We start from the raw sequence: 25,047 nt of genomic DNA on the forward strand, positions 1-25,047 counted from the left end.
CAATAGTGTACTTAAAAGCCTGTAAAATGTAAAAGCATGTCATGATACAGTATAGTAGGCTACAGTGTATACTACAGTCCGGCAGAAGAGATATTTCAAAATCAGTAGATTGAGGGTAATCCAATATGTTTGTCTAGTCATTTTCTATTATCCTCATTAGATTTCAGGGGGTAAGCTGAATCTCTAACTGTATTAAGGAGACAACTTCACCCATAGCTACTACTACTGTTAGTCCCTAATATGCCCACAAGATGGCACTGTTTCATATACAATAATGAAAAACCGCTAAAGCACTGTTTGGTCAATACAGTGGGTGTCATCAAGATGTCTGTCCACAAATGCATGTTTGTTGGAAAATAAAATGTTTGATTTGGTTGAATGCACACATGGATTCTGTTATAGAGTGATACATATAGTGACATTGTTTGTTATAAAACACAATCAACATTATGGAAACAATGTTTTTGAGATTTTTATTCTTAAAAATGACTTAGGATCTTGGGATTGCTTTACAAGTATCAACCCTGACATAGGCCTTCTTGAACCGCCTTCCACTTTAGCTATAGAGGATTCATGCAGCTGTGCGGTAGCTATGGTAGCACTCTAACTGTGACCCTACTGTTTTAAAGCTTTATTACAGATAAATCAAAAGCTTTCTATATCGATATGGGTAATAATTGCATAGGATATAATAGCCATGCTATACAATACACATACTTAAAATCAATACTATGTTTAAAGGATAAGAGTACAGTTACTAAATTAAGTTTATACAGAATTTCCATTATTTTCAACATTTAAGTGCATCATACAGTACGAATAGTCCTCATATATACTACATGTTTATATTAGGTGATATGATACATACATAACAGTACAATCAAATATAACCTCAATCAAATTCTGTGGGACATTGCAAAGCCCTTAAAATGTAACAGACATCATCTGATAAAATGTAACAACAGACATCATCTGATAAAACCAATGTATGAAACAGTATGCAGCAGAATGATCAACTGTCCTACTGTCTATGGTGGCATTTTCTTTCACATAGCAAAGTTTTTGATCCTCCTTGAACACAAATGCTGATTATCTACGTGAAGCCACTCTTAAAGAAAGAAACCAACAAGCCATTCCTGTATAAAACAGAAGGTTAATATCTTGCATGCATTACCTAAGAATAAGTAAAAGTGGAAAATGATTTGATAATAAGAAGAAAAGAAAAGAAAAGATAAATAAATAGCAACAACTGCATGCAGCAACAATGGTTATAATGTGAACTGTGACTAATAATGAATGGCTCACGCTGGACCCTTCAACCTCAAACCATGAAACCATAAGGCATGCCTCATACAGTACAGCCATTCAACTTCCTGTCCTCCATACGTAATGGCAGATATATCTTATTAACAACTGCTATGAATTTCCATCTTGTTTACCTTCATATGGTCAATACATAGAGAATGTGTTACTATCTGTAAACAATGAGAAGAGAAAAGTCAGTGAGAATGAGTTGCAAATCAGTTTCAATAATGACAGTACATTAGGCAATACAGTATGACAAACTGCAATAGATTACATGACACTTAGCAACACTGAAACTGGATGAACAGTATTGATTGACAGCTAATTGCCTTCTCTTGGCATTACTGAGAGAGCACTACTGAAAGAGAGAGAGAGAGACTAAATACTTACTTAGTGGACAGTGAGCTCAGTTTGTATTCCTCTGGCGGAGATTTTTGTCTTTGTGGTTGTTGGTGGAATTAGTTTTCCTTAAATAGGATCAGTAAACGATCAAATTAGGCCAGTTTGCCTCAGAACAAAGATACAGCCCATAAAAGATTACAAGAGAACACAGGCCTACTTACAGTATGATGTAAGAGGTTTGAAACAGTAAGCTGAATGCTATACATCCCATATATAGTGGAGCTACACAAAACTCACTGGCCACCATGCTAAACAGGTCTGATCATAATTTATAATCAACTGTAACACAGTTGTACTCACGTCACGCTAAACAGGTGTGAATAACTAGTATAACACAGCTGTACTTACATCATGCTTAACAGGTGTTAATAACCAGTTATAACACAGCTATAATTACATCCTGCTAAACAGGTGTAAATAACCAGTTATAAAACAGCTGTACATACATTGTGCTAAACAGGTGTGAATAACCAGTTATAACACAGTTGTACTTACATCATGCTAAACAGCTATGAATAACCAGTTATAACACAGCTGTACTTACATCATGTTAAGCGGGTCTGAATAACCAGTTATAACACAGTTGTACTTACATTGGGGCTGGTGGTTCATCATCTGAGGCAGAAAGGGAAAATATTGAAACATGAAGACCAGAAAAGAACCAGCGGAGAAATAGTGTGGTGAACGCTAATGAAATGGAAACTGTTTCCTGTTTTTTTGTTTTTGTTTGTAAAGAAGCACAATATATAATAGTACAGCATGTTACAGTGCAGTGGTGGCTCTGTAACATGCTGCTCATCTTATGGATTTTTCTATCTGCGGTCCGATGCCATTCAATTAAAGACGTTGCTGTGCGTGATACGAATGAAGGACACAGAGCTCAGTCATGCTCGGGTGAAGAGGCCAATACGCTGAATGAAGACCAGCTTTGAACTTGGCATGAGATCACTCACAAACACACAACACCAAGCACAACACCAACATGAACCCTGTGAGGAACATCAGGCAACTTCAGGCAAAAGGCAAGTTTATGCTTTTGTCACATCATGCATAGACAAGCATTGCACACAGAGGTACATTCACTCAAAGTAATTTATATTCCCCATAATAAAGTAGATGACATAAAATGCTATCATTGTAATAGAAAAGAGAGAGAAATTCAGAAGTTAAGGTGCCCTTGGCATGTCATTTGAAAATTGCAAAAATTATGTTTTTGTTGAATAAAAGCTTAAGGGAGAGAAATAAATCCTAACAAGCCCAAAATGTGTTCAGCATATTGAACAAATAAATTATATGATGTAATTTTGGATATACGTGTGAAATATGGTGTTGACGGGTAGGAGATGAGATTGGATGCTTATTGAAACTCAAGAGGCATGCAAAGTCTCTCACTTACCACAAACATGGTTTAGGTTATGCAATTTGGGGAAAGGGATTGGAACATATTATAATATCCCTCAGAATATGCAAAACTCAACCCAGAGCAAATTTCTCTCAAAAGGAACTTTTCTGAAATACATAATAAATATTTATAAATGTGCTATAATGTCACTGAAACACTACAGAATGTAATATACGGAGATTCTCTATAACCAGTTAATGCAGTTAAGGCAACACAATGCGATTTACAGAGAGCAAAGGGGGAATGGACATAGATCCTACCCCTAAATTTTCCAGAGGGAAGCAAAAAAAAAAAACAGTTCACCCAGGGACCAAAATAGGTGAGCTGTAAAAATTCTTCCCTGATTTCTCTCAACGAGACGATCGACGATATCATCATCAATCACTTATGTAATGTTGTTCTGTTGTGTATCAACAGTCTCTTAGGTAGACAGGCCATCAAGAGTTAAGCATTTTGTATCGTAAAGAGGAATTTCAACCATCATTCGCCTACGCACGTCGTTAATCCACACTAATGCACCAGACTAAAACATGGCCAAATTAGGATTAGGTTTAGAAATAAAAGGTCAGTGAAATATCAACAATACATAGTTCATGGTTGAATTATATCAATTCTGAAAATGAGTTATTGGAACAGAGTGACGCAGTACTTAAATGTTGTCCCACCAGGACCACCTTGCTGAGAGGCTGGGGAGCTGACAAGGTCCGTCCACAGACATGAATAATTGAAAACCATCCACCTAGTATCTTATTTCTCATGAATAATACATCAGTGAAATTGTCCTGACAAGGTGTGCCCTGCTGCAACAGTGTCCGCCTTTTGGGCCAGCGTCATCAGGCTGAATTATTGAGTGCGGGAGCTGCACCGTGTCAGGTGACGGCGCTGACGTCTCCGGCGAGGGGGGGCTCTGGCACGAGCAGACACCGCCTCAGGACGCTGTCATCACTGACGTCACTTGCTCGCCGTGGTCAGATTGCAAACAACGCCCTCGAGAGAGATTCAGCGGGGACACATACTCACACAACAATCTACCGGAGACCCACTTTTCCTCCTAACTAAGGCACTGCGGCTATCGACCGGACAACAATAGCTACACGGCCGCCCTTGTGAGGCGGGGGTGGGGGGACTCACCACCCTTTCGTGGGCACTCACCATCTTGCAAGTCTTCGGGCTTCTTGCGCTTCTCGTAGATCACGATGATGAGCACCAGAACGATGATCTCCGCCAGCACCCCCAGCAGAGGCCAGAGCGGGGCGAGGTAGCTACGCACTCGCAGCACTGAGATCTTAGAGGTGGTGCCAATCATGTTGGTGGCGTTGCACTGGTAATCCCCTGGGTCTTTGGCAATGTCCAGGTTGACGATGCTCAGCTCGGTGTAGTTGTCTTTGTTGTTGATGAAGAAACGTCCAGTCGAGTTATCAATTTCCTAGAGAGAGAGAGGGGGAGGGGGGTGGGGGAAGAGAGTGAGAGATAGAGAGAGAGAGAGAGAGAGAGAGAGAGAGAAAGAGAGAGAAAGAGAGAGGATGGGGGTACAGAGAGAGGATGGGGTAGAGAGAGATTGAGAGAGACAGGGGATGGGGTACAGAGGGAGAGAGAGAGAGGATGGGGTAGAGAGAGGATGGGGTAGAGAGGGACAGAGAGAGGATGAGAGGAGGTAGAGAGAGAGGATGGGGTAAAGAGGGAGAGAGAGAGGGTATGGGGTAGAGAGGGAGAGAGAGAAAGAGAGGATGAGGTAGAGAGAAAGATTGGGAGAGAGAGGGGATGGGGTAGAGAGAGATTGAGAGAGAGGGGCGATTGGGTAGAGAGAGAGATTGAGAGAGAGGATGAGGTAGAGAGAGAGATTGGGAGAGAGAGGGGATGGGGTAGAGAGAGATTGAGAGAGAGGGGTGATTGGGTAGAGAGAGATTGAGAGAGAGGATGGGGTGGAGAGAAAGAGATTGAGAGAGAGGGGATGGGGTAGAGAGAGAGAGATTGAGAGAGAGGGGATGGGGTAGAGAGAGAGATTGAGAGAGAGAGGATGGGGTAGAGAGAGAGAGATTGAGAGAGAGAGGATAGGGTAGAGAGAGAGAGATTGTGAGAGAGAGGGGATGCGGTAGAGAGAAAGATTGAGAGAGAGGGAATGGGGTAGAGAGAGAGATTGAAAGGGAGAGAGGATGGGATAGAGGGAGAGATTGAGAGAGGGGGTGGGTAAGAGAGAGATTGAGAGAGGGTAGAGGGAGATTGAGATAGAGAGAGGGGATGGGGTAGGGTGAGAGATTGAGAGAGAGAGGGGATGCGGTAGAGAGAGAGATTGAGAGAGAGAGGGGATGTGGTAGAGAGAGATTGAGAGAGAGAGGGGATGGGGTAGGAAAGGGAGACACGGTGAGACCGGTGTCAATGTCACTCATAATCACATCGTCTGTTTGGCGAGACCTTCTTCATGTTTCCATCTCTACACTGCACCTTTATCAGACAGTGACATTCTGCTCTTCCTTGCTAAATCGCACAGGAGAGGGATGGGAGCCGGTCATACCATGACGACGCCGTTGTCCAGCTTGCGCCAGGTCCAGGTGGGGTAGGGGTAGCCCACGGACTTACAGTAGAGCACGGCACGCTGGCCCTCGTTCTTGTTCTCGCTGCGCTTGTGTCCCGTGATGTCAGGAGTAGCTAAGACAGGGCAGAAGACCAGGGGATCAATAGCGTTTCCACAGATATCCAACAGACAAGCTTGAGGTACTGTCACAAAGTTTAAATCCATGGCTCTAGACCTATGTACTTTGACCTGTAACTGTTTTTATTAATTATTATTATTATTATTATTATAATAATAATAATTATTATTATTATTATTATTGTTGTTATTATTATTATTATTATTATTATTGTATATTGCATTTGTTTTGTTGATTTGTGTCTCTGTAAACTCGTCATCACTGTAAATGAGGGAAACCTCAGTGCTTCAGTATAAATAAAGTTTTGAAATGAAATGAAATGAAGATATATACCGTTATTTACAATCTGTAGATTAAATATGCTTTACATATTTTGCTTGGGATCTGATCTTGGAATCAGTGTGCTTAAACAAAGTAAGTTACTACTTACTTATAAGATATTAGTTCAGATGTTGGTTGCCAGGAGCCAAAAACTGTCTCCCAAAATTGTACACAACATCAAGCCACATGCTGTGTAACTCTGTGTTCTCTGTGGTACTCTGTGTTCTCTATATATAACAGCAGCAGTGAGATCATAAACATTCTGCTTCTACTGTATCTATAAAGGCACATATCTCTGTATGTCTGTGACCTGATTATCTCGCGAACCGGGCACTGTAAGAAGTTAACATTTGACAGGTGCATTGCTCAGGACCCAAGGAAGTGCAGTGTGGACTGTGAAGTTGTTTGGGTCAGTAGTTCTCGAGAAAGCTAGGACCCAAGCTGTTCTTGAGAAAGCTGCTTTGGAGTGGATGCGCTAGCTAACGGTAGTTAAGAAGCTAAGCTACAGTAGCTAGCGCCAATTACAAAAACAGTGTTTATATAAATATTTGCTATATTGTGGGGAAACCTGGCTAACAGACAAGATATAGATATTATATTAACTTGGTATGAATTATTATGAATTATTTTAATGAATACTGTAGGTTCAGAATGTGAATGTAAGTAGCCTATGCAAATAGCAACTTGCGCTTATGCTAGGCTAACTTGGCTAACTAACTGTCTAACATCCTGTGAGGGCTGGCATATATGTGACTACTGTCCATGAGTAACTTGCAATGCATACTGGGAACTGGAGTCCTAATGTTGGAATATGTTTGATATAGTGTGCAACAGTGACTTCCCACTTTTTAAATGGCTCTGGTTCCGGAAATGAATTTCCCATTCATTCACACCCATTGACGTAGGTACAGTAGGGTAGGTTCCAGGCTTAAAACTCTTTGTCTAGCCTAAGGATTTTGTGTAACGTCAACAGAGTCACTTCCAGAACCTCACTGTTGCACTCTTTACTGTAGAAAGAGTTTATTTGTTCAAAAGACTGAGGTGTTTCAAATAATTTGTTATGAGTTCTTGAACCTGTTAACAAACACAAAAAGGGTCAATAACGTTCTGAACAGGCATGTTTTGAATGGGCATGCACATTCATTAAGCACGCATAGGGTCGAGTGTGAAGTTGTTTGGATGAGCGACAAACAGCACGTTTTGAGTGGGCACGGGCGCTGCATCAGTTTCTAATCCACTAAATAAAGGTAATTCCTGCTAAGTCTGTTAGGCACAATCAGGACAGCGCCAGAGGGAAGTCTCACTGCTCCGCAAACAGAGCAGCAGAGATGAGGGAGGAAGGAAGGAGCAGTAATCTCAACACAGCAGACAGTCATTGAGAGTGGATGTAATGTCACTGAATCCTTTGTCTCTTAGAAGCATCAGGGGAACTTAGAGAGAATCGACCAGCAAAAGCAGAGGTCACGATACAGCTTGAATGGATAAGATTAAAACAGCTGATTATTCTTGGAGGACTTATCTCATTTTAGTCCCAATCTTTCAGTGTATTTTGACTTAGATTTGTGAGCTATTCTGACTTAAAGTCTATAAAAAAAAAAATATATATATATGTGTCTGTAGCCTGTGATGTTGGGATAGCTGACTAATCTTTGAATAATTCTATAATATACAGTATAATTCTATAATCCCAGCATTTTGAGATTGTCTCAGAACGATAAGTGCTTTATAAATAAAATAAATTATTATTTATTACTTATAGCATATTATATAATAAAATGTTTATATAAAATCTACCACAAAATAAGAGGATGTACTATCAAAACTACATTTTTGCATTAATAGCAGCACAAATCTGCCAGTGGAAAGGCTGGGGGCTTTTTCAGCATTGAGACTTAATCCCCAGCATCAGACAGACAAGACACCATCTGCTGCCACTGCGCTGCCCATTGCTGGGACTGGGGGTATCGAGGGCTATGTTTGGCCCTGAGCAGCCAATAGAACTGTTTCATACTGCAGTCACTGACAGGACAGAACTGGTGCTGCTGCCCAAGGCCAACTGGGTAATTTACTGTACAATGGCAACGTCTCTACGTTGGCTTTTTTCAAACAGCCCTGCCGTAAAGCGTATTACCACTCAACAACATGGGATCCTGACCTTTGACCTCGATGGTGGCGTTGGCTGGGGGAGACTGGGTGAAGGTGTAAACACACATGTATTCCCCTGCGTCATCTCCCCTGGGCTTGTTCAGCCTGCAGACCAGAGACAGCGCAAATAACAGCACGTCAGCTCTTTAAACACTGTGTTTAACACTCTCAAGAGACCCTGCCAGATGAGGGATGGCTATGAATCGTACTTGTACTCGGTGTTCTTGAGCGGTCCGCGCGTGTCCGGGATCTCCTCCCCATTCTTCATCCAGTAGCTCTCCTGGTGGAGGCTGTGGGCGCTGGTCAGGTTGCACTGCAGGGTGATGGGAGGGCCATGGACGTCCATGGGCAGGATGGTGTGATCAGTGGCGTTGATTGACGGCTCTGGAACACAGACACAGACCTTGCATGACAGATGTACCTGTGTGGGAGGAGATGTGTTGAAAGATCTGAACAAACAACGCTCACAGTAGAGGACCCACTGGAAAACCATAGACAGCCTAATGTTACAGAGTAGCAGGGTGTAATATTTTTTACATTGTAGCAACTTCCCATCTGATTCAGATTAATTGAAGCAGTGTATTTTGACATACATACATACATACATACTGTATATAGGTTTGACAAACCCAAAAATACTGTAAAAAGAATACTGTATGTATTGGACAGTTGTGCTGTATGGGAACACAGATCAGGATGAATAATTAAACACTGAAGTCAACAAAATTTAAAAGACAACAGGAAGAGGAAGACAAACATAGCAAAGACAGGAAGTAATGATTTGTAGATAGATGAAGTACAGACAAGGGTCTATATTAGACTAAGGAGGAATTAGAGGAGGCTGAGGGACTCAGGGCGTGCTGGACTCTGTTAGGGTCGCAGATTACAGGACATCTATAAAACACGAATGCTCCGTTTGGGTTGAATGGATTAGGAGGATGTTGTTCTACTGTACGTCTCCATGTTCAGGATTAGAGGTGAGTGAGCGAGGGTCTCTAACGGGAAGCCGGCGGTCCTCTGGAGTGTGGAGGAAGACCGGAGGATGAGATGAACAGGGAGAGCTAGTGGAGCTGCTAGCCCCAGGGGGCGCTCCTCTACACCGACCACTCACTCTGCAGAACATTAATGGTGGCCTGGGCGCGGATCCAGGCGGTGGCGGGGTTTTGCTGCAGGTAATTTCTCCTCGGGTCGCTGCTGGCTCTGCACTCATAGGTCCCGGCATCTTCTAGCAAGAGGCGGGTGATTCCGAGCATGCTCACCGCGTTAGCGCCGTAGGCCGTGTTGATGGTCACGCGGCGCCTACGGGCGCCATCCCACAGCTGCCTGAACGAGTCGGGCCGGTTGGTCTCAGTGTACCACCACTGGATCTCTGGGGTGGGCTTCCCCAGGACATCACAGTAGAGCTCACAGGAGTCCCCCGTGAGCTTAGTCTCAGACAGGGGCGACCTGATGAACCCCGCTGGAGAGGCGCAGCGTGGGCACCAGGGGAGGGAGAGGGGTCAAGTAGAAAGGTGACGCGGTGGGAGACATGAAGGGATGAATAAAAAAAGAAGCGGTTGGAAAAGAAGCGAAGAAAAGGTTAGGCTAAAATCATAACATATAAATCAAATTATATTTTAAGAAAAAATAGACGATGGACAGATACAGTATACGCAAGACAGGAGATGAGTGAACAACAAAGATCTTTGTTGAACCGGTGTGCATCTCACCATTCTAGCTCTACGAAGCTTAAAATCAGTTACACAGCCTCTGTTTAGGGCAGTTGATGTCAACCTTCTGGATATCAGTGCAGGGCTCTAAGGTGCGACCATTTTACTCGCATTTGCGACTAAAAATAGTTTTGTGCGATCAAAAAAAATAATTTAGGAGCACACTGTGCGAGTCATTTTTTGCCTAAAATAAATCCATGCAAATTGGATCAAACTAGAGTCAAAGTTTCGCACACCCGTATACAAAACTACAAGTCTCACAACTTTTTAATTTTATTTTTTATTACAAGTCCCACGACTGCAACCTGCAACGCGCAGAACTCTCGTGATGACGCGCGGTGACAGCTCAGCTGCCCTCACTCAAAAACGACTGTGCAGACGCCGAATGCCCTGCCAGTAACGTTAACAAAATGAAGCCCATTCAATCGTATTTTGCCCGGCAAAGTGGAACCAAGGCATGGATGTATTAATAGAACTGGTTACAGTCACTCCATTCACTGACCGCTATCAACAATGAAGCCCTATTGAACCGCGCCATCTTGGCAAATTTGTAGTCATTTGACTATTTCCGGTGACTTTTGTACTTGCGCAGTTGTGCTTTTCTGGTCTTCCGGTGACTTTTGTACTTGCGCAGTTGAGCTTTTCTGTCCGACGCGCGTCCACGAAAAAGTTCACTTTTATGTGAAATGTAGACGCTCTCTCGGCTCTCCCCGCTTTGATTCAGCAATGAAAACCGGCTTGCATATTAACCTGTTTTTGTCAAATATATCCATTGGAGAAATTATTTTTTCATCCAGGCATCTTAGTTTTAACAGGTTAAATATAACTGAACATGTTTTGTTTGCTAGTAGATGGTATTCATTCCGTTCGCGATAACGTTATTGCAGCCAGGCTAAATTCCTCCAGGGAGCCAGTGACCGGCGAGTTGAAGAGCTTCACTCCCCGCCAGCAGGAGCTTTGGCCGCTGCTACCGCATCTCGGATAACCCGCTGAGTTCGTGGCTGCTATTTCACATTCGCCCTTGATCAATCCCAATACCGATCCATGGTAATAATGAATCAATCGTTCAGATCAGATCGGCAGTGCTGCATGCATGTTACAACATCATTGTTAGCTTTATTAACATAACCATAGCCTACATTTATCTCTCTAACGTTAGGCTATCCATCTTACACCAGTCGGCCATTCGATAGCTAGAAGCGGTCAACGCCAACGTCGTTAACGTTAGTCGTAAACTTCACTTTAGATTTCGAATCCTGGGGGCTTGGTAAAAGGGCGACTAAATATACGCCCTTTTTGGTTGATAGATCGCGTTGTTGGGGCGGAAGAGTGCGTACGCCAGAAATCTCGGAAAAGACCGTGTAAAAAAAGGCGTACCTCAATGATAAATGAGGCCCCTGATTGGTCAAGTCACGCCTCAGGAGACACGTCACCGTGGAAACCAATGCAGCTGCTTAAGCTGTGCTTCATAGCCATGGATGTATTAATAGAACACACGCACAATTAATGCTGATGATCATTCAATGATGATTCCACAGCTTTCATCTATGACATCATAGAACAATCATAGCCATATAAAAGACAGCAAATAAGTAAAGATCCATCACACATTCCGTCTCCTCCTGGAGTGCATTCACCATTAATTTCCTGTGAACATTTCAGACTTTCCTGATGGCTTTTCGGCATTTAAAGCTTCTCATTGGAGTTGCTCTCTTGGTGGCTGCGGCCAAGATCGATCCTTCGGACATCAAGGCCTTCAGAGACACCCTGATGTCTCTCACTGTGCCTGACCAGTGGGCTGCCTCTCCGCCCACTAGAACGGACCGCGTCTTCATCACCCACGACTGCCACTTACTGGACCATGACGACGGCCGCTTTGCTGGTCTTCAAACGGGGACAGAGACGCCCGACGCCCAGCAGATGGAGACCAGCATGTTCTGGGTCTGGGACCTGTTAGCTAAGACCTTTGCGACAAAGAACACCAACGCCCAGCAGAAGACGAGAGTACCCCTGGTCATCCCCATGATCGAAACACCGACAAGGGTCAGCGCTTTGGACAGCGGTGCACAGAAGAAGACCGGCGGGTTCTGGGACTTCTCAGCTAAGACCTCGGCTAAAATATTCCTTGCTGTGGGAGTTACGTTCCTAGGAGCAGCAATGTTCTGCCTTCTGCGAGGAATTCATTAGGGCCAGTCCTCCAGGTAAACTGGGGCAGCATGGAGGGGACTGAGGAGGTGCAGACTGGCCAATAGGAGGAGACTGACAGAAACCTCTGATATTTTCTTTTTTGTTTGTTGTAATAGTTTAATAAAAGTGTCAAAATGTATAGGGTATCTGTTTTTGAGGCTTTGTTGTACACTAGGCTTACTAAATGGGCTCTGGTAGCCTAGGGAGAAAGAGAGAGGGAGAGAGAGACCTGTGGTATTTGGATTTGTGGTACTTGAACTTGTGTCTGCGTTGCTGGCTTGCCATCATGGATGTATTAATAGCTTATAGCTTGCCATACTCACCAACCTTGGGACCTCAGAAATAGGGAGCATTTCCAAACCAAATTGCGGGGGGGGGGGGGGGGGGGGCATTAAAAGCATTACAAATTAGACATTAAAAGCATTAAAACTAAATGTGAAACATTATATATATATATATATATATATATATATATATATATATGTGTGTATGTGTGTGTGTATGGAGCAATTGTTTTTAATGTCCGACTTTTGTCTGTCCTGTTCAGTAAATGTGCATCTGTCCTAATTTATTGTAGCCTATCTACTACACAACCTAGTTCAAATGTATGAATCTCCCGCGGAAGTCAGGAGGGTTGGCAAGTAGGCTATGGTCACTGCTCCCCAGTAAAATTGAATAATTGAGGGGTTACTTACAGTACAAAAAAAGTACAGCATTTGTAGAACTCGGATGATACTACATAAATTGCCATGCAAAGCCAGAGACTGTTGCTTGTAGACGACAAGACTGCTGTAACCATTCAAGTGTGGAGGCTACACTGCATTGAAGGTGGGTTGGCTTACTTGACAGTGCACACAGAAAACAGACACCACAAAAAAAGGGCTTAAAGCAGGTCCAAAACAGCAGCAGGTCTGGTTGAGGTGTGAACTGGTCTCCGAAAAATGGCTTGAGCTGTGAGGATAAGAGGAGGCACACTGTAATTTGCACAGACAGCTTCAGTGGTAGTTTTAAAGTATTTATTTATAATAATAAAACAGATGATAATAAAAATATAATAAAAAAAAAAACAATAATGTGGGACGCATGGCCATGGAGCACATGTGTGTCATACACTGGGACAGCTACATCCACAATATGTAAAATGAGAGCACAGAACAGACCCACTGAGTGGTTTGGCTGGGGAGGATGAGAAGAGGGAGAGGAGGAGGGGGTGGGAAAGGGATGAGGAAGAACAGTGAAATTAATGAACAATGTGATGGCAACAAATATGTCTTGGTACAAAAATGTACTGAGCCTATGTATACTAAACTAACAAAAAAAAGAGCAACAGCAGTATGTTCATCATCACATAAAAATAACACACTGATTTATTTGAGCTGTTCTTATTAAAAAATAATGCTTTGTCAGTTGAAGTTGCAATCCAGAGGAGGTGTAGGCCAAAGCAACTTCACCCACTCCGGATTGTTGCTTCAAGGGACCGCAAGATGTTTCTTAAAAAAAGGTCATTTGCCAAAGTGGATAAATGACATGTTTGGGTGTTTTCAGTCAACGTTGGCGTTGACCGCTTCTAGCTATCGAATGGCCGACTGGTGTAAGATGGATAGCCTAACGTTAGAGAGATAAATGTAGGCTATGGTTATGTTAATAAAGCTAACAATGATGTTGTAACATGCATGCAGCACTGCCGATCTGATCTGAACGATTGATTCATTATTACCATGGATCGGTATTGGGATTGATCAAGGGCGAATGTGAAATAGCAGCCACGAACTCAGCGGGTTATCCGAGATGCGGTAGCAGCGGCCAAAGCTCCTGCTGGCGGGGAGTGAAGCTCTTCAACTCGCCAGTCACTGGCTCCCTGGAGGAATTTAGCCTGGCTGCAATAACGTTATCGCGAACGGAATGAATACCATCTACTAGCAAACAAAACATGTTCAGTTATATTTAACCTGTTAAAACTTAGATGCCTGGATGAAAAAATAATTTCTCCAATGGATATATTTGACAAAAACAGGTTAATATGCAAGCCGGTTTTCATTGCTAAATCAAAGCGGGGAGAGCCGAGAGAGCCGGGAACGTGCGTCTACATTTCACATAAACGTGAACTTTTTCGTGGACGCGCGTCGGACAGAAAAGCTCAACTGCGCAAGTACAAAAGTCACCGGAAATAGCCAAAAGACTACAAATCTAGCCAAGATGGCGCGGTTCAATAGGCCTTCACTTTAGATTTCGAATCCTGGGGGCTTGAACCAAGGAGAGAGAGAAATTCGATGAGGCCTGGGGAGGGTCGAATCAACTGTCACAAAAAAATCGTTGTTTACACAAAGTTCTATTGATTCGATCAATATTGCACCGTAGCCTACCAGTAACTTACTGGATCCACATCAAAATGCAAAGAAATGCCGTTGACATCGTAAAAAGCGTTTTTTTTTTTTTTCCTGAAATGCGTGTCATAACGATCCAATGACATGTTCCTTTGCATCTACATTAAACTAAGCTTTTCCACGGATTTTACAATTTTTGAATGATTATTTGTGAAGGGTCCGTGTACCCTCCATCCAATCGTTATTTCTCTTGACTCAGTAAGGAAAACCAAATTTACTGCCTTTTCGCTTTCTCTTCTTACGGTAAAAATGGGTAAACTGAACACGTGATAATCCGTTTTATCCTTCACCGTTGTTTCCTTTTTTGCTTTCATGACAAGAGAATAGTATGCTCAGTTGTTTTATCCTTTAACCGTTATTTCCTTTTTGCTTTCATTACAAGAGAATAGGATGCTCGATTGTTTTCTCATATTGTCGTGTAACCCTTTCCTCCTCACTGCTTGAATTCATTCAGTTTGACCCTGTAACCGTTTTTGCATTTTTGCTTTCATGAAGAGCGACAGCTATGCTTGATTGCCTTTCGTGTATCCTTTTCTGAAAGGTGCAGCCTATTAGCCTACTGCTTGATTGCTTTTTCTTTTTATGAAATCAAACACACGTCAATGGAATCAATCAAGCACGGGAGGGGGAGAGGGTGAATGGGAAGTGACATTAAACTTCAAAATAAAAGTTTTTGAGATGTCCTTCTCAGGAACTGTGAGTGCGCTGATGACGTAATATCTGCTACCACAGATCCATAGGGTTTCGTGAATTATAAATAGGGGCCGGAGGTCGCTACGATGGCGCTCACATTTAAAAGTGTCAAAGAAACATTTCAAAGCCACTCACCAAAGCAGAAACGCCTATTCTTACAAACGATGGGTTTTGAAAGCTCGGCGCTACCGTTAGCCTACAGTAAGTGACCTTTTAAACCGTTTTTTGTGGCATCGTCATTATTTTTCGAGGTGACAAAACATTTCTAAATTGACTAAAATGTCATATGTATTTTGCCTAATGTAGGCTATGGATGTTGCTGCAATGTTACATATTGTGTAGGCCTACTTTACTATACTGGTATGCAGCAGTTGCACGCTCCAGGTGGCAAACACCACAATTCTGCCACTGACCTTACCTGCTGATCCTCCACAAAATGATGAATAAACATGCAAAATAAATGCTAAATATAAATGCCTGCTCTGAGGACGGCCACATCGTACGCAGGGGCCCGGGGGCAAAGTGGTTTTACAGACATGGAACGTTGTAAAAGGTTGTCCACCAGAGATGATATCTAGGACCTTCAAGGATCACAACCTGGGTGGACAACCTGGTCAACTTTTTGCAGGAAAGCTACAGGGAGGGTCCAAAGTTTCCCATAGACACCACACCCTAATGGGCTATTTTTTTTCTTTGTGATGCTGATGATGGATTAAGGCCGAAACGTGTCCGCATGCTTGCCCATTAAGACAGTTAGTGCGATCCACAACTCTCCTTTTTGATCTATGATCAGCTTGTGGTTGTGCAACATATGAAAACGTTTCTGTTGGAAAGGAGTTTTCACACGTTGCGGTAGATGTCCTCAAAGATAGGGAAAGGGTAGAGCCAATGAGTAACCTCGACTCCCAACTGAAATCATACGTGCAGTAACCGCTACATTGACATAACTTCCTTTTCACACCACTGCATTTATGCCTACAAAGTGAAAAAACAAGTTGATGATGACCCAAATGTGTTCGACCTCTGACAAGTTCCAGAAGTCCTTCTTGAAGTGGTTCCACATCTGAAAACAAACTTCATGGTGTGTAGAAACATGGTGTATAGAAACACTGGAGAAAGTTTCATGCTTTAGTCATAAAATGCACAATACCTTACATATGAGCTTATCTGCTTTCCACTAAGGTGGCGGCCATCTTGAAAAATGGTCGCCATCTTGAAATTTCAAGTGGCTTCTTGTCAAGTGACCCATGCAAACAGCTCATCCCAATTTTTCATGCTTCATGCTATCACCACAGCACCACTATATATGCCCCCTTCAGTCAAAATAGACTGAAGCGCACACCATTTTGCCCCCCACAGCCGTAAAAGGTCCCTCCTGAAGTGATTCTACGTCTGAAATGAATCCTTGGGGTGTGTAGATCATATGCTGAAAGTTTCATGCTTTAGTCATAAAATGCACAATACCTTCCATATATGAGCTTATCTGCAGCACTATAACCCCATAGACCTCCTATGTTAGGCTACTTTGGGTTGGTGTATGCCTATGCCGTGTATGTGAGGAGGTAAAGGGTGGAGAAAAAACTCCATAGGTGTTCAGTTGTGTTGAAATCTGGTGACTGTACCATGTGAGTGATGCCCAGGCCTGAAAGCTTGACCCACACAGTGAGGTGGCTCTGTTAGGCTGTGGGGGTATTTTCCTGACATGGTTTGAGTCCACTTCTCCCCTTGCAGGGAAGGGTAACTGCAAGTCTATACAAAGTTATTCTGGGTGATCAACAACAGGTTGTTCGTTTTTTCATTGACAATATATGTTTGGAGGTGAATAAAATCAATAAATTAAATCTTCGGCCAGATAGGTTATTAAAAGTAACCGTTTTTGCTAGTTCTGCGTCCGTAAGCTTGCCCATTAAGACAGTTAGTGCGATCCACAACTCTCCTTTTTGATCTATGATCAGCTTGTGGTTGTGCAACATATGATGCTGACGCCCGGAGAAAACGTTTCTGTTGAAAAGGAGTTTTCACACGTTGCAGTACAGTAGATGTCCTCAAAGATTAACCTCGACTCCCAACTGAAATGATACATGCGGCAACCGCTACATTGACATAACTTCCTTTTCCTGGCAGCAGATGTTACGTCATCAGCGCACTCACAGTTCCTGAGAAGGGCTAACATTTCAAAAACCTTTATTTTGAAGTTTAATGTCACTTCCCATTCACCCTCTCGCGCTTGATTGATTCCATTGACGTGTTTGATTTAATAAAAAGAAAGAAAAAGCAATCAAGCAGTAGGCTAATAGGCTGCACCTTTCAGAAAAGGATGCACGAAAAACGACCAAAGGGAAAAGGCAATCAAGCATCGCTATCGCTCTTCATGAAAGCAAAAAAGCAAAAACGGTTACAGGATCAAACGGAATGAATTCAAGCAGTGAGGAGGAAAAGGTTACACAACAATATGAGAAAACAATCGAGCATCCTATTCTCTTGTCATGAAAGCAAAAAAGGAAACAACGGTATAGGATAAAACTGATTATCACGTGTTCAGTTTACCCATTTTTACCGTGAGAAAGCGAAAAAGCAGTAAATTTGCTTTTCCTTTTTACTGAGTCAAGAGAAATAACGATTGGAGAGAGGGTACACGGACCGTGAAGATATTGGGCTTTCTTCCCACGTTTTTTCATGGCACCGGCAGCTATGTTTCATATCCCTGCCTAAGTTCGCTAAGTATTGTGTAAATTTTCATCTACCCCTCGGTTTCAAGTCAGCATCTGAAAACCCTCGTTTTGGAGGGCTGTTTGAACGTCCACTAGCCCTCGATATGCTCCCTAGCCCTAGAAGCTAAAAGGAATGGGACACATTACCCTACGCGTGAACACGTAAAATGTAGGGGTAGGGGCTAGGGATAAGGGGGGTATTGGGATTGGGCCATAGTCTTCATTAGGACCAATGCACATGATGCAGTGTGTGGGAATAGTATAGTCTTCATTAGGACCAATGCACCTGATGAAGTGTGTGGGAATAGTATAGTCTTCATTAGGACCAATGCACCTGATGAACTGTGTGGGAATAGTATAGTCTTCATTAGGACTAATGCATATGATGAAGTGTGTGGGGATAGTAGGCTAGTCTTCATTAGGACCAAGGCACATGATGAAGTGTGTGGGAATAGTATAGTAGGAGAGGATGAGAGCTCCTATGGTGAGCAGGTTATTATTGTTTATTGTTGTTGGCAGTAGGCCTAATGTGTGTGATGCTAATAAAAATTTCAAATTTTTCGTTGCGCTCCTAAATTTCTTTCTGTGCTCCTAAATTTTTTAATTTAGGAGCACATGTGCTCCTAGTGAAAAATGTTAGCTTAGAGCCCTGCAGTGGCAATAACCTTCTCAGTTAGCCTGGTGAGACCATCCTGATATCGCCAGCTAACGTTGTTACTCGCAAATCAGTCTGGATACTCTCCATAGAGAACATTTTGAGCCCGATCGGAAAACAATCTCGTCAATCAGCATTGGTTGTGGAATTTGAAATACAAACAGCTACGAGGAGCGGTTGAAGTTAGTGCTGATAAGACCTTTTCAGATTTCAAATGGTTCATCCAATCACCTGCCAAGTAGTTTTGAAAGTTCCTGCCCTTTTCCAAACAGTTTCCAATGGAGGGTTTCCAGATGGTTATGCGAAGCAAACCATCTGGCAGTGTCAGATTACTCCTCAGTACCATTTCTATTGAATTACAGTACCAAGAATAGAATAAGTAGATGGAGTAGACTAAAGTAGAGTCTACTCCTTCTATTCTTGGTACTGTAATTCAATCAAACAGTTGGCTTTGTCATAGCAATGACAAGCTCCACAATGCTCACAAGAATATTAAACTCCAGAGGTGAATCCCTTGACGTTATCATTTCCGGACCAGAGAATCTCTGTCGTGGGAGATACGGTATACCCACTTGCATGCATTATCAGTTCTGCACAGTGAAGACACAAACAGAATGTCTTTCTAAGTACTTTATAAAGGGTTGCAACTTGCAAGCCTGGGAGACACAGTGAGTGCAATACAAGGGTTCTCCAGCAATAAAATATTTGGACAAACTATACGTCTGCATTGCATGCTATAAGGCAAGTTCTACGCCTGACAAACCATGTATGATGTGGATATGTATTTCACCATAGGTAGGTAGATAGATAGATAGATAGATAGATAGATAGATAGATAGATAGATAGATAGATAGATAGCAATAACAAGTCTTTTGTCACACAGCCAGCAGGTCATGCTGACCCAAGAAGTACATGTTAACTCTTTAACAGCGTACATCATAATACAATCATGATTACACCATGAAGAAAATGGCTTAACACATGTAATGGAAAAATCCACCACATCTCAAACTCAATACACCACAGTCCTATGCATTAACCATGGCTCTCCAGGGCACTCAGTGCAAAGCTGATATGTAGGCCCGTCCTACAGTCAAATGCTTGAACACACAATTCACTAAAAAGCAGTCTAATGCTGATCTGAACGATCGATTCTGAAGCCAGTGAGAGGGGGTAGTAGACATGTAGAGACCTGAGTGTGTAGTAGGCACCGCGGGACACTCCAGAGTCTGAGAGATCTGTGGAAGCTGCAGCTTCCTGGGGAGAGCGAGTGGTCGCCTGGTGAGAGCCAGAGACCCCCTTAATTTCCATAAAGCAGTGAAGCGCACCACAGCAACTGAGCAGGTGCCTCGTCCTGCTGCCAGCGCCAGAGGCCGGCTGACATGCCTCAGGAGTCAGCGAGCTCCACACATGAGACGTGTCAGATGCACAAAGCCTTCGACCGGAAACAGCATGCCTGTGCATAACCAAACTGGCAATACTGTAAGTGAAAGTGTGTTGAATTTTATATATTACCCCAGCCAGAGAAAATGAGAGGTAGGGTGCTTCATTTAAAATCTGCAGTAACTTTCACCGTGTGATTCAGTAAAGACAAATCTTTGGTTTCATACATAGTTATCAGGTATTTTCTTGATGTGTTTGGATGTTAAGCTATCCAGTTCATTTGTCACAGTTTATCTGGTCCTAGTTTGTCTCATTATGTTAAGTGCCAACCCAGCAGGAGTGAAAGCATATTAAACGCCTTCAATTGATTGCTCCTCCAATAGATGGGGGCAGTTTGTGAAAGAGCACTGTAAAACTGGCAAAATGATGGAATACTGGACATTTGTATGAGAGATTTGTACAGTATGTTTACTTTGTAAATAGCCTTTTCAGTGTTGACTATGCTGTACTCTGTAAATCAATCAGTTTTTTGGGTTGTAAAAAAAGAAAAAGATAATTCAATACTTTCAGAACTCCAAGAAAAGACACTCGAAAGAAATTCACATTAGGACACTTTTACTGAAAATATCAAACATTTCTAAAAGCACAATACTAAAAATACCCGTTCTGCAATTGATTAGATTGGGGTCTGTCTGCCTTCCTCACAATTCCTATATTCTTTCTCTCTACTGGGAAATCAATTGAAATGTTCCTCTTTGATTAAATGATTTAAATACCTGAGTGAAAACACTATACCTAAGTGGCACATAGGGCGAATGGAACACTGAGCCTTGGGGAGCGGTGGGTTATATCTGGCACCTATGAACAGTCATTAGCAGATATAAATGGTTCCTCCCTCTGTGCATCAATACCGTAGCTTCAAAGTCAGATTCAGATGTACTGTATTTGTCACATGTAAAAGTACTGTGAAATGTTGCTGCCGGTTCTGTGATATGCTCTAAAGATTACTAATAATTGCAAATACACTGTCAAACTGAGCAGCTGCCCACAATTCATATAACAAAATGTACAAACAATTACAGAGACAAACAAACACAGTGTGTGTGTGTGTGTGTGTGTGTGTGTGTGTGTGTGTGTGTGTGTGTGTGTGTGTGTGTGTGTGTGTGTGTGTGTGAATGTTGGGGTGGAGGTGTCAGTAAGATATACAAAGAATATTGATTAAGAGGCAGGCATATATGGCAGTTATCGAGTGTCTACGGTGAGGATATTTGATCTCTGCTACCCTCAATAACAGCATCCTGGGAGTGATGAATATAACCAGGAATAAATACAACTCAAGCTGGATAGAGTTCTGCTGGCCTGCTATCTGACTTGCTTGCTTCAGGTAGGTGTAGAGATAGTCTTTGGTATCAAAGTAACAAGGCTATCATTATAGTATAAACATTGTATTCACATATTAACTCATAGCTGTGTCTAATAACAGTACAGCCTAATTCAATAAAAATGTACAATTTACTTAAAATGTGGTTGTTATTAACTTAGAAGGCTGTGTGACTATAACCACCTTATTTGAATTATCAAATACCTGTGATTCTGTATTGACTCTAGAGAATATTATAGCTGTCTGTATTCAAACGTATACAGTAAATGGCCTGCTTTCTCGCTATCTCCTCATGCTAAAGCTGTGGTCAATTCAAAAGATATTAGTCGGAGGACATCTCTCTTTCTCTGACTCATGCACACTCAGACGCCAAAAGCAAGCGCACACAGATGTACTATTCACTAATAGTAGCCTAACCCTTCAATAGAGATCATAAGCTTATGATAAACCAAATGGTCCCTATCTTATTGGGATGACTTTGTAGCAGTGTAATATCACTGCTTCATGGAGACTGGATTATGAGAACCAGGCGATCCCCATAAGTATACCATTGACAAGTCAAAAGACATTGTGCACTGCAGTGCTATAGGCTATGATTCATCCCAGAGTTAACAGATTCACTGTTGCAAGGGGACATTAAAGCCGTGGTTCCCAGTGCTGCATCTCTGGTCTAAAAATAGAAGCATGCAGCAGAATGGACTGGTGCTATTTACAGAGCAGCACAAATCTGTAAGATCTTTCTTCCCGGTAGGCCTTCATCTGGATACACATAGCCTGACTGGCACAATGTCTTCAAGTCTGATGAAAGGCTTGGTCTAATGGTCTAATCAGTTTCTACCTGTGTGAGTTTCTGGTCGAAGGGATGGATTCCTGAGTCATAGCTCGTTTAGAGGACAATGAGACTCAACGGAGCACTATAAGGCCTTTTTTATTATTATAAAAATGGGATGGGATGGGTGGAGGGAGAGGACAAGTATAGAATTTAAATTGCGGATTGTAGCCTACTGCTCTCCCCCATCCCTTAACCTTCCGGACGTTTACTTGTCCTTGCTGAAGGAACAACCATCCATGCATCAGCTGTGCATCCACACATTAAAAATTTAGCGATCGCTTCATAGGACACTTCAAGAGCAAAACCAAAAGATAAACACTCATATATTTGGCATTCTCAGAACTGACTTATCCTTTAATGGCTCGCGTGTCTTTTCCATTATTTCGCCTCCATAAAGCGTTTACTTCAATGAATAGCCGGCTTCACATTATAACACCCATGGTCGTTTCAGTGCAGCCTATGATCATAGAGTGAAATGTGGCCTTGTAATTAATAATTAACAATATATAGCCTACTGTTAGGCTACACGCGATTACAGTTATAGCCTATAATATATCATAGACTACCTAAATATAACCTACCCTATTGTAATACCCAAATACACAAAATATCAATTAATTTAGATAGGTATAATATAATTATATTATATATTATATAATATTATATTACATTATATTATATATATAGGTATAGTATAATTTAGATGCTACAATTTGAAGTCAAGTCAGTCTCCAAAGTCGTTTAGCAGCCACGATGTCTCTTACCCCTATTTCGGTAAGGCGAGTAAAATTCTTACCACTCTGCGATGAGACAGAATGCAGCATCAGTACTCCAACTATCGCCACCGAGAGGGACATTATTGGCGTGCTTCGTTTTCCAGGTACCATCGACAAAGATGATGCAAAAAGCCGGTGGGGAAGATGGTGAGGTTGCCTGAGAGGGTAAGAATGTAGAGGGGAATGCTACTGAGCTGATGAAAGCGGCCCCGTATAATACCACAATCGGGTCACGCAAAAAAACGTGTCGTTGAACAAGACCGGTGCTACCTGTGCGCTTGACCGTCAGCCCGGTGCACCGAGAGGAGAGCTTGTCCCAGGAATCCGAGAGGCATGTTTTTTTTAACCAATGACAAGTACCGCGAGACTTTAGATGCCGATAAAAGCAGGCACAGTTCCTTCACATTCATGCAGATGGTAGGCTGTACTGGTGAGTGAGGTAATGATGATGATGATGATCATGAAGAGACGAGTCAAAGCTGTCCGTTTAACCGTAAGCAAATACATAGACGTAGGCCTACCCGGCTAACTCTAAGGTATTTATGGCGAAAATACTTGAAATCGGTACAAATACACGCCATATAGTCACGTCCAATAAATAAACTCCTGCCAGCTGCTCTCACATGTCCTCTGGTTTGTGGGCCAAGCTGTTCACATCAGACACCTGGCTAAGCTCTGAGCTCAGAAGTCAGGGTGGACTTTTAATCCGATTTGTGAACTCAAATGGGCTAACATATAGCCTACCTTGCAGTCACGTTGCAATATGAAAATATTAGTCTTTCCCCATGAATTACCCAAATAATCTTCATGTCCCATCCCTGATTCCCTGCTCAACAGAGGCTCAAAAGCCGGTGGGGAAGATAGTGAGGTTGCCTCAGAGGGTAAGAATGTAGAGGGGAATGCTACTGAGCTGATGAACTTGAGCCTGTAGGCTAAAGCCTATAGCAAAACCAGTGACTATTGGGGGTGTCCAATGCCTGCATCGATACTGGTAATTGTTATAAAGCAATTGCCAATTTGATGAATTGATTAAATCCATCCATAACGTTATAGAAGACCTAGCAATTTTAAGTTGTAGCCTATCTGTGCTTTCTGTTCCGTGAATAGTCGATGCTGCCATCTACTGTACAAATCTATGAAGGCAAACTTAATGGTTAATTGCAATTAGATTTTTTTTAAATACTGTATTTTAGATTGAATTGCAATTTAGGTGTAGACAATGCACACATCATAATAATACATGTAAAACTTTAATTTACCAATGCCATGTATTGCTGTAAAGTAGGGTATGCAAATCGTATTTTACAGAGATAAATAACCTATATTTTACATTACAATACAGTTTATTTTACATTGTATAATTTACATTGTGTAATGATAATGTGATTGGGAGACTACAGGAGCCTCCAGTCTCTAATGAGGAGCAGCCGGATAGAATCAGGTCATTTGTTTGTGTGGGAGAGACTAGTGGCTATCAGGAAGGAGAGGAAGAGAAAAAAGTTAATTTATTCCCTTAGTGACATCTAACAGTTCACACACAAAATGGAGATCCGATATCTCTATTCTATTCTATTCTATTCAGAGTAACTTCACTATCATGTTTTATTGTAATCATATTTTATGTAAATTTTCTCTAAAATCCTTAGATCCACACATACACATGCTTTTGGAGTTGTGTTTCCCTCCAATTTGGCTGTCTTCCTCATCTATGACACAGGGGGGATACATTTCACAGCATGCCTGTCATCCCCAGTAGACCAATCGGTTGTATAAGTGCGGACACAATGGGTACGCCTTCCTTTGATGTAAACCAATGAGACCAGAAGGTGTTCCTTTGCCTGCAGGGCAAACCTTCCCACAAAAATTGTTAATGATGCATCACTGATTTCTGCATGTTCACATCACAAATGTGCACCCAGATCTATCAGAGCTTCTCTGGAGTACATATCTCTTTGTATGTAGCATTTCTAGTATGGAAAGAAGACAACAATGGCTCTCAAGACTGAAGAGTGAATTTGGCAACAGCCCTCTTGTGTCAAATGTGGCTTTTGGTTTTATCCTCATGGGCCTGGAGAAGTTGGTGGAGCTGGAGTTTGAGTGCCCTTGCGA

The 25,047-nt window shown here is 42.2% G+C and overlaps 1 protein-coding gene across 1 annotated transcript; it reads right to left on the reverse strand.

Annotated features, from left to right (window-relative positions):
• Positions 1 to 1,711: 1,711 nt before the first annotated feature.
• On the reverse strand, positions 1,712 to 23,049 carry nptna (neuroplastin a; the record flags this gene model as incomplete). The annotated part of the gene is made up of 8 exons (XM_084452412.1): positions 1,712 to 1,772; positions 2,301 to 2,322; positions 4,262 to 4,535; positions 5,622 to 5,755; positions 8,237 to 8,331; positions 8,436 to 8,610; positions 9,338 to 9,685; positions 22,959 to 23,049. 8 exons carry the CDS (start codon positions 23,047 to 23,049, stop codon positions 1,712 to 1,714), a joined length of 1,200 nt encoding a protein of 399 aa, XP_084308538.1.
• Between the last annotated feature and the right edge of the window lie 1,998 nt (positions 23,050 to 25,047).

The sequence above is a fragment of the Borostomias antarcticus genome (assembly GCF_949987555.1).
Source record: "Borostomias antarcticus genome assembly, chromosome: 18".
Classification (NCBI taxonomy): domain Eukaryota; kingdom Metazoa; phylum Chordata; class Actinopteri; order Stomiiformes; family Stomiidae; genus Borostomias; species Borostomias antarcticus.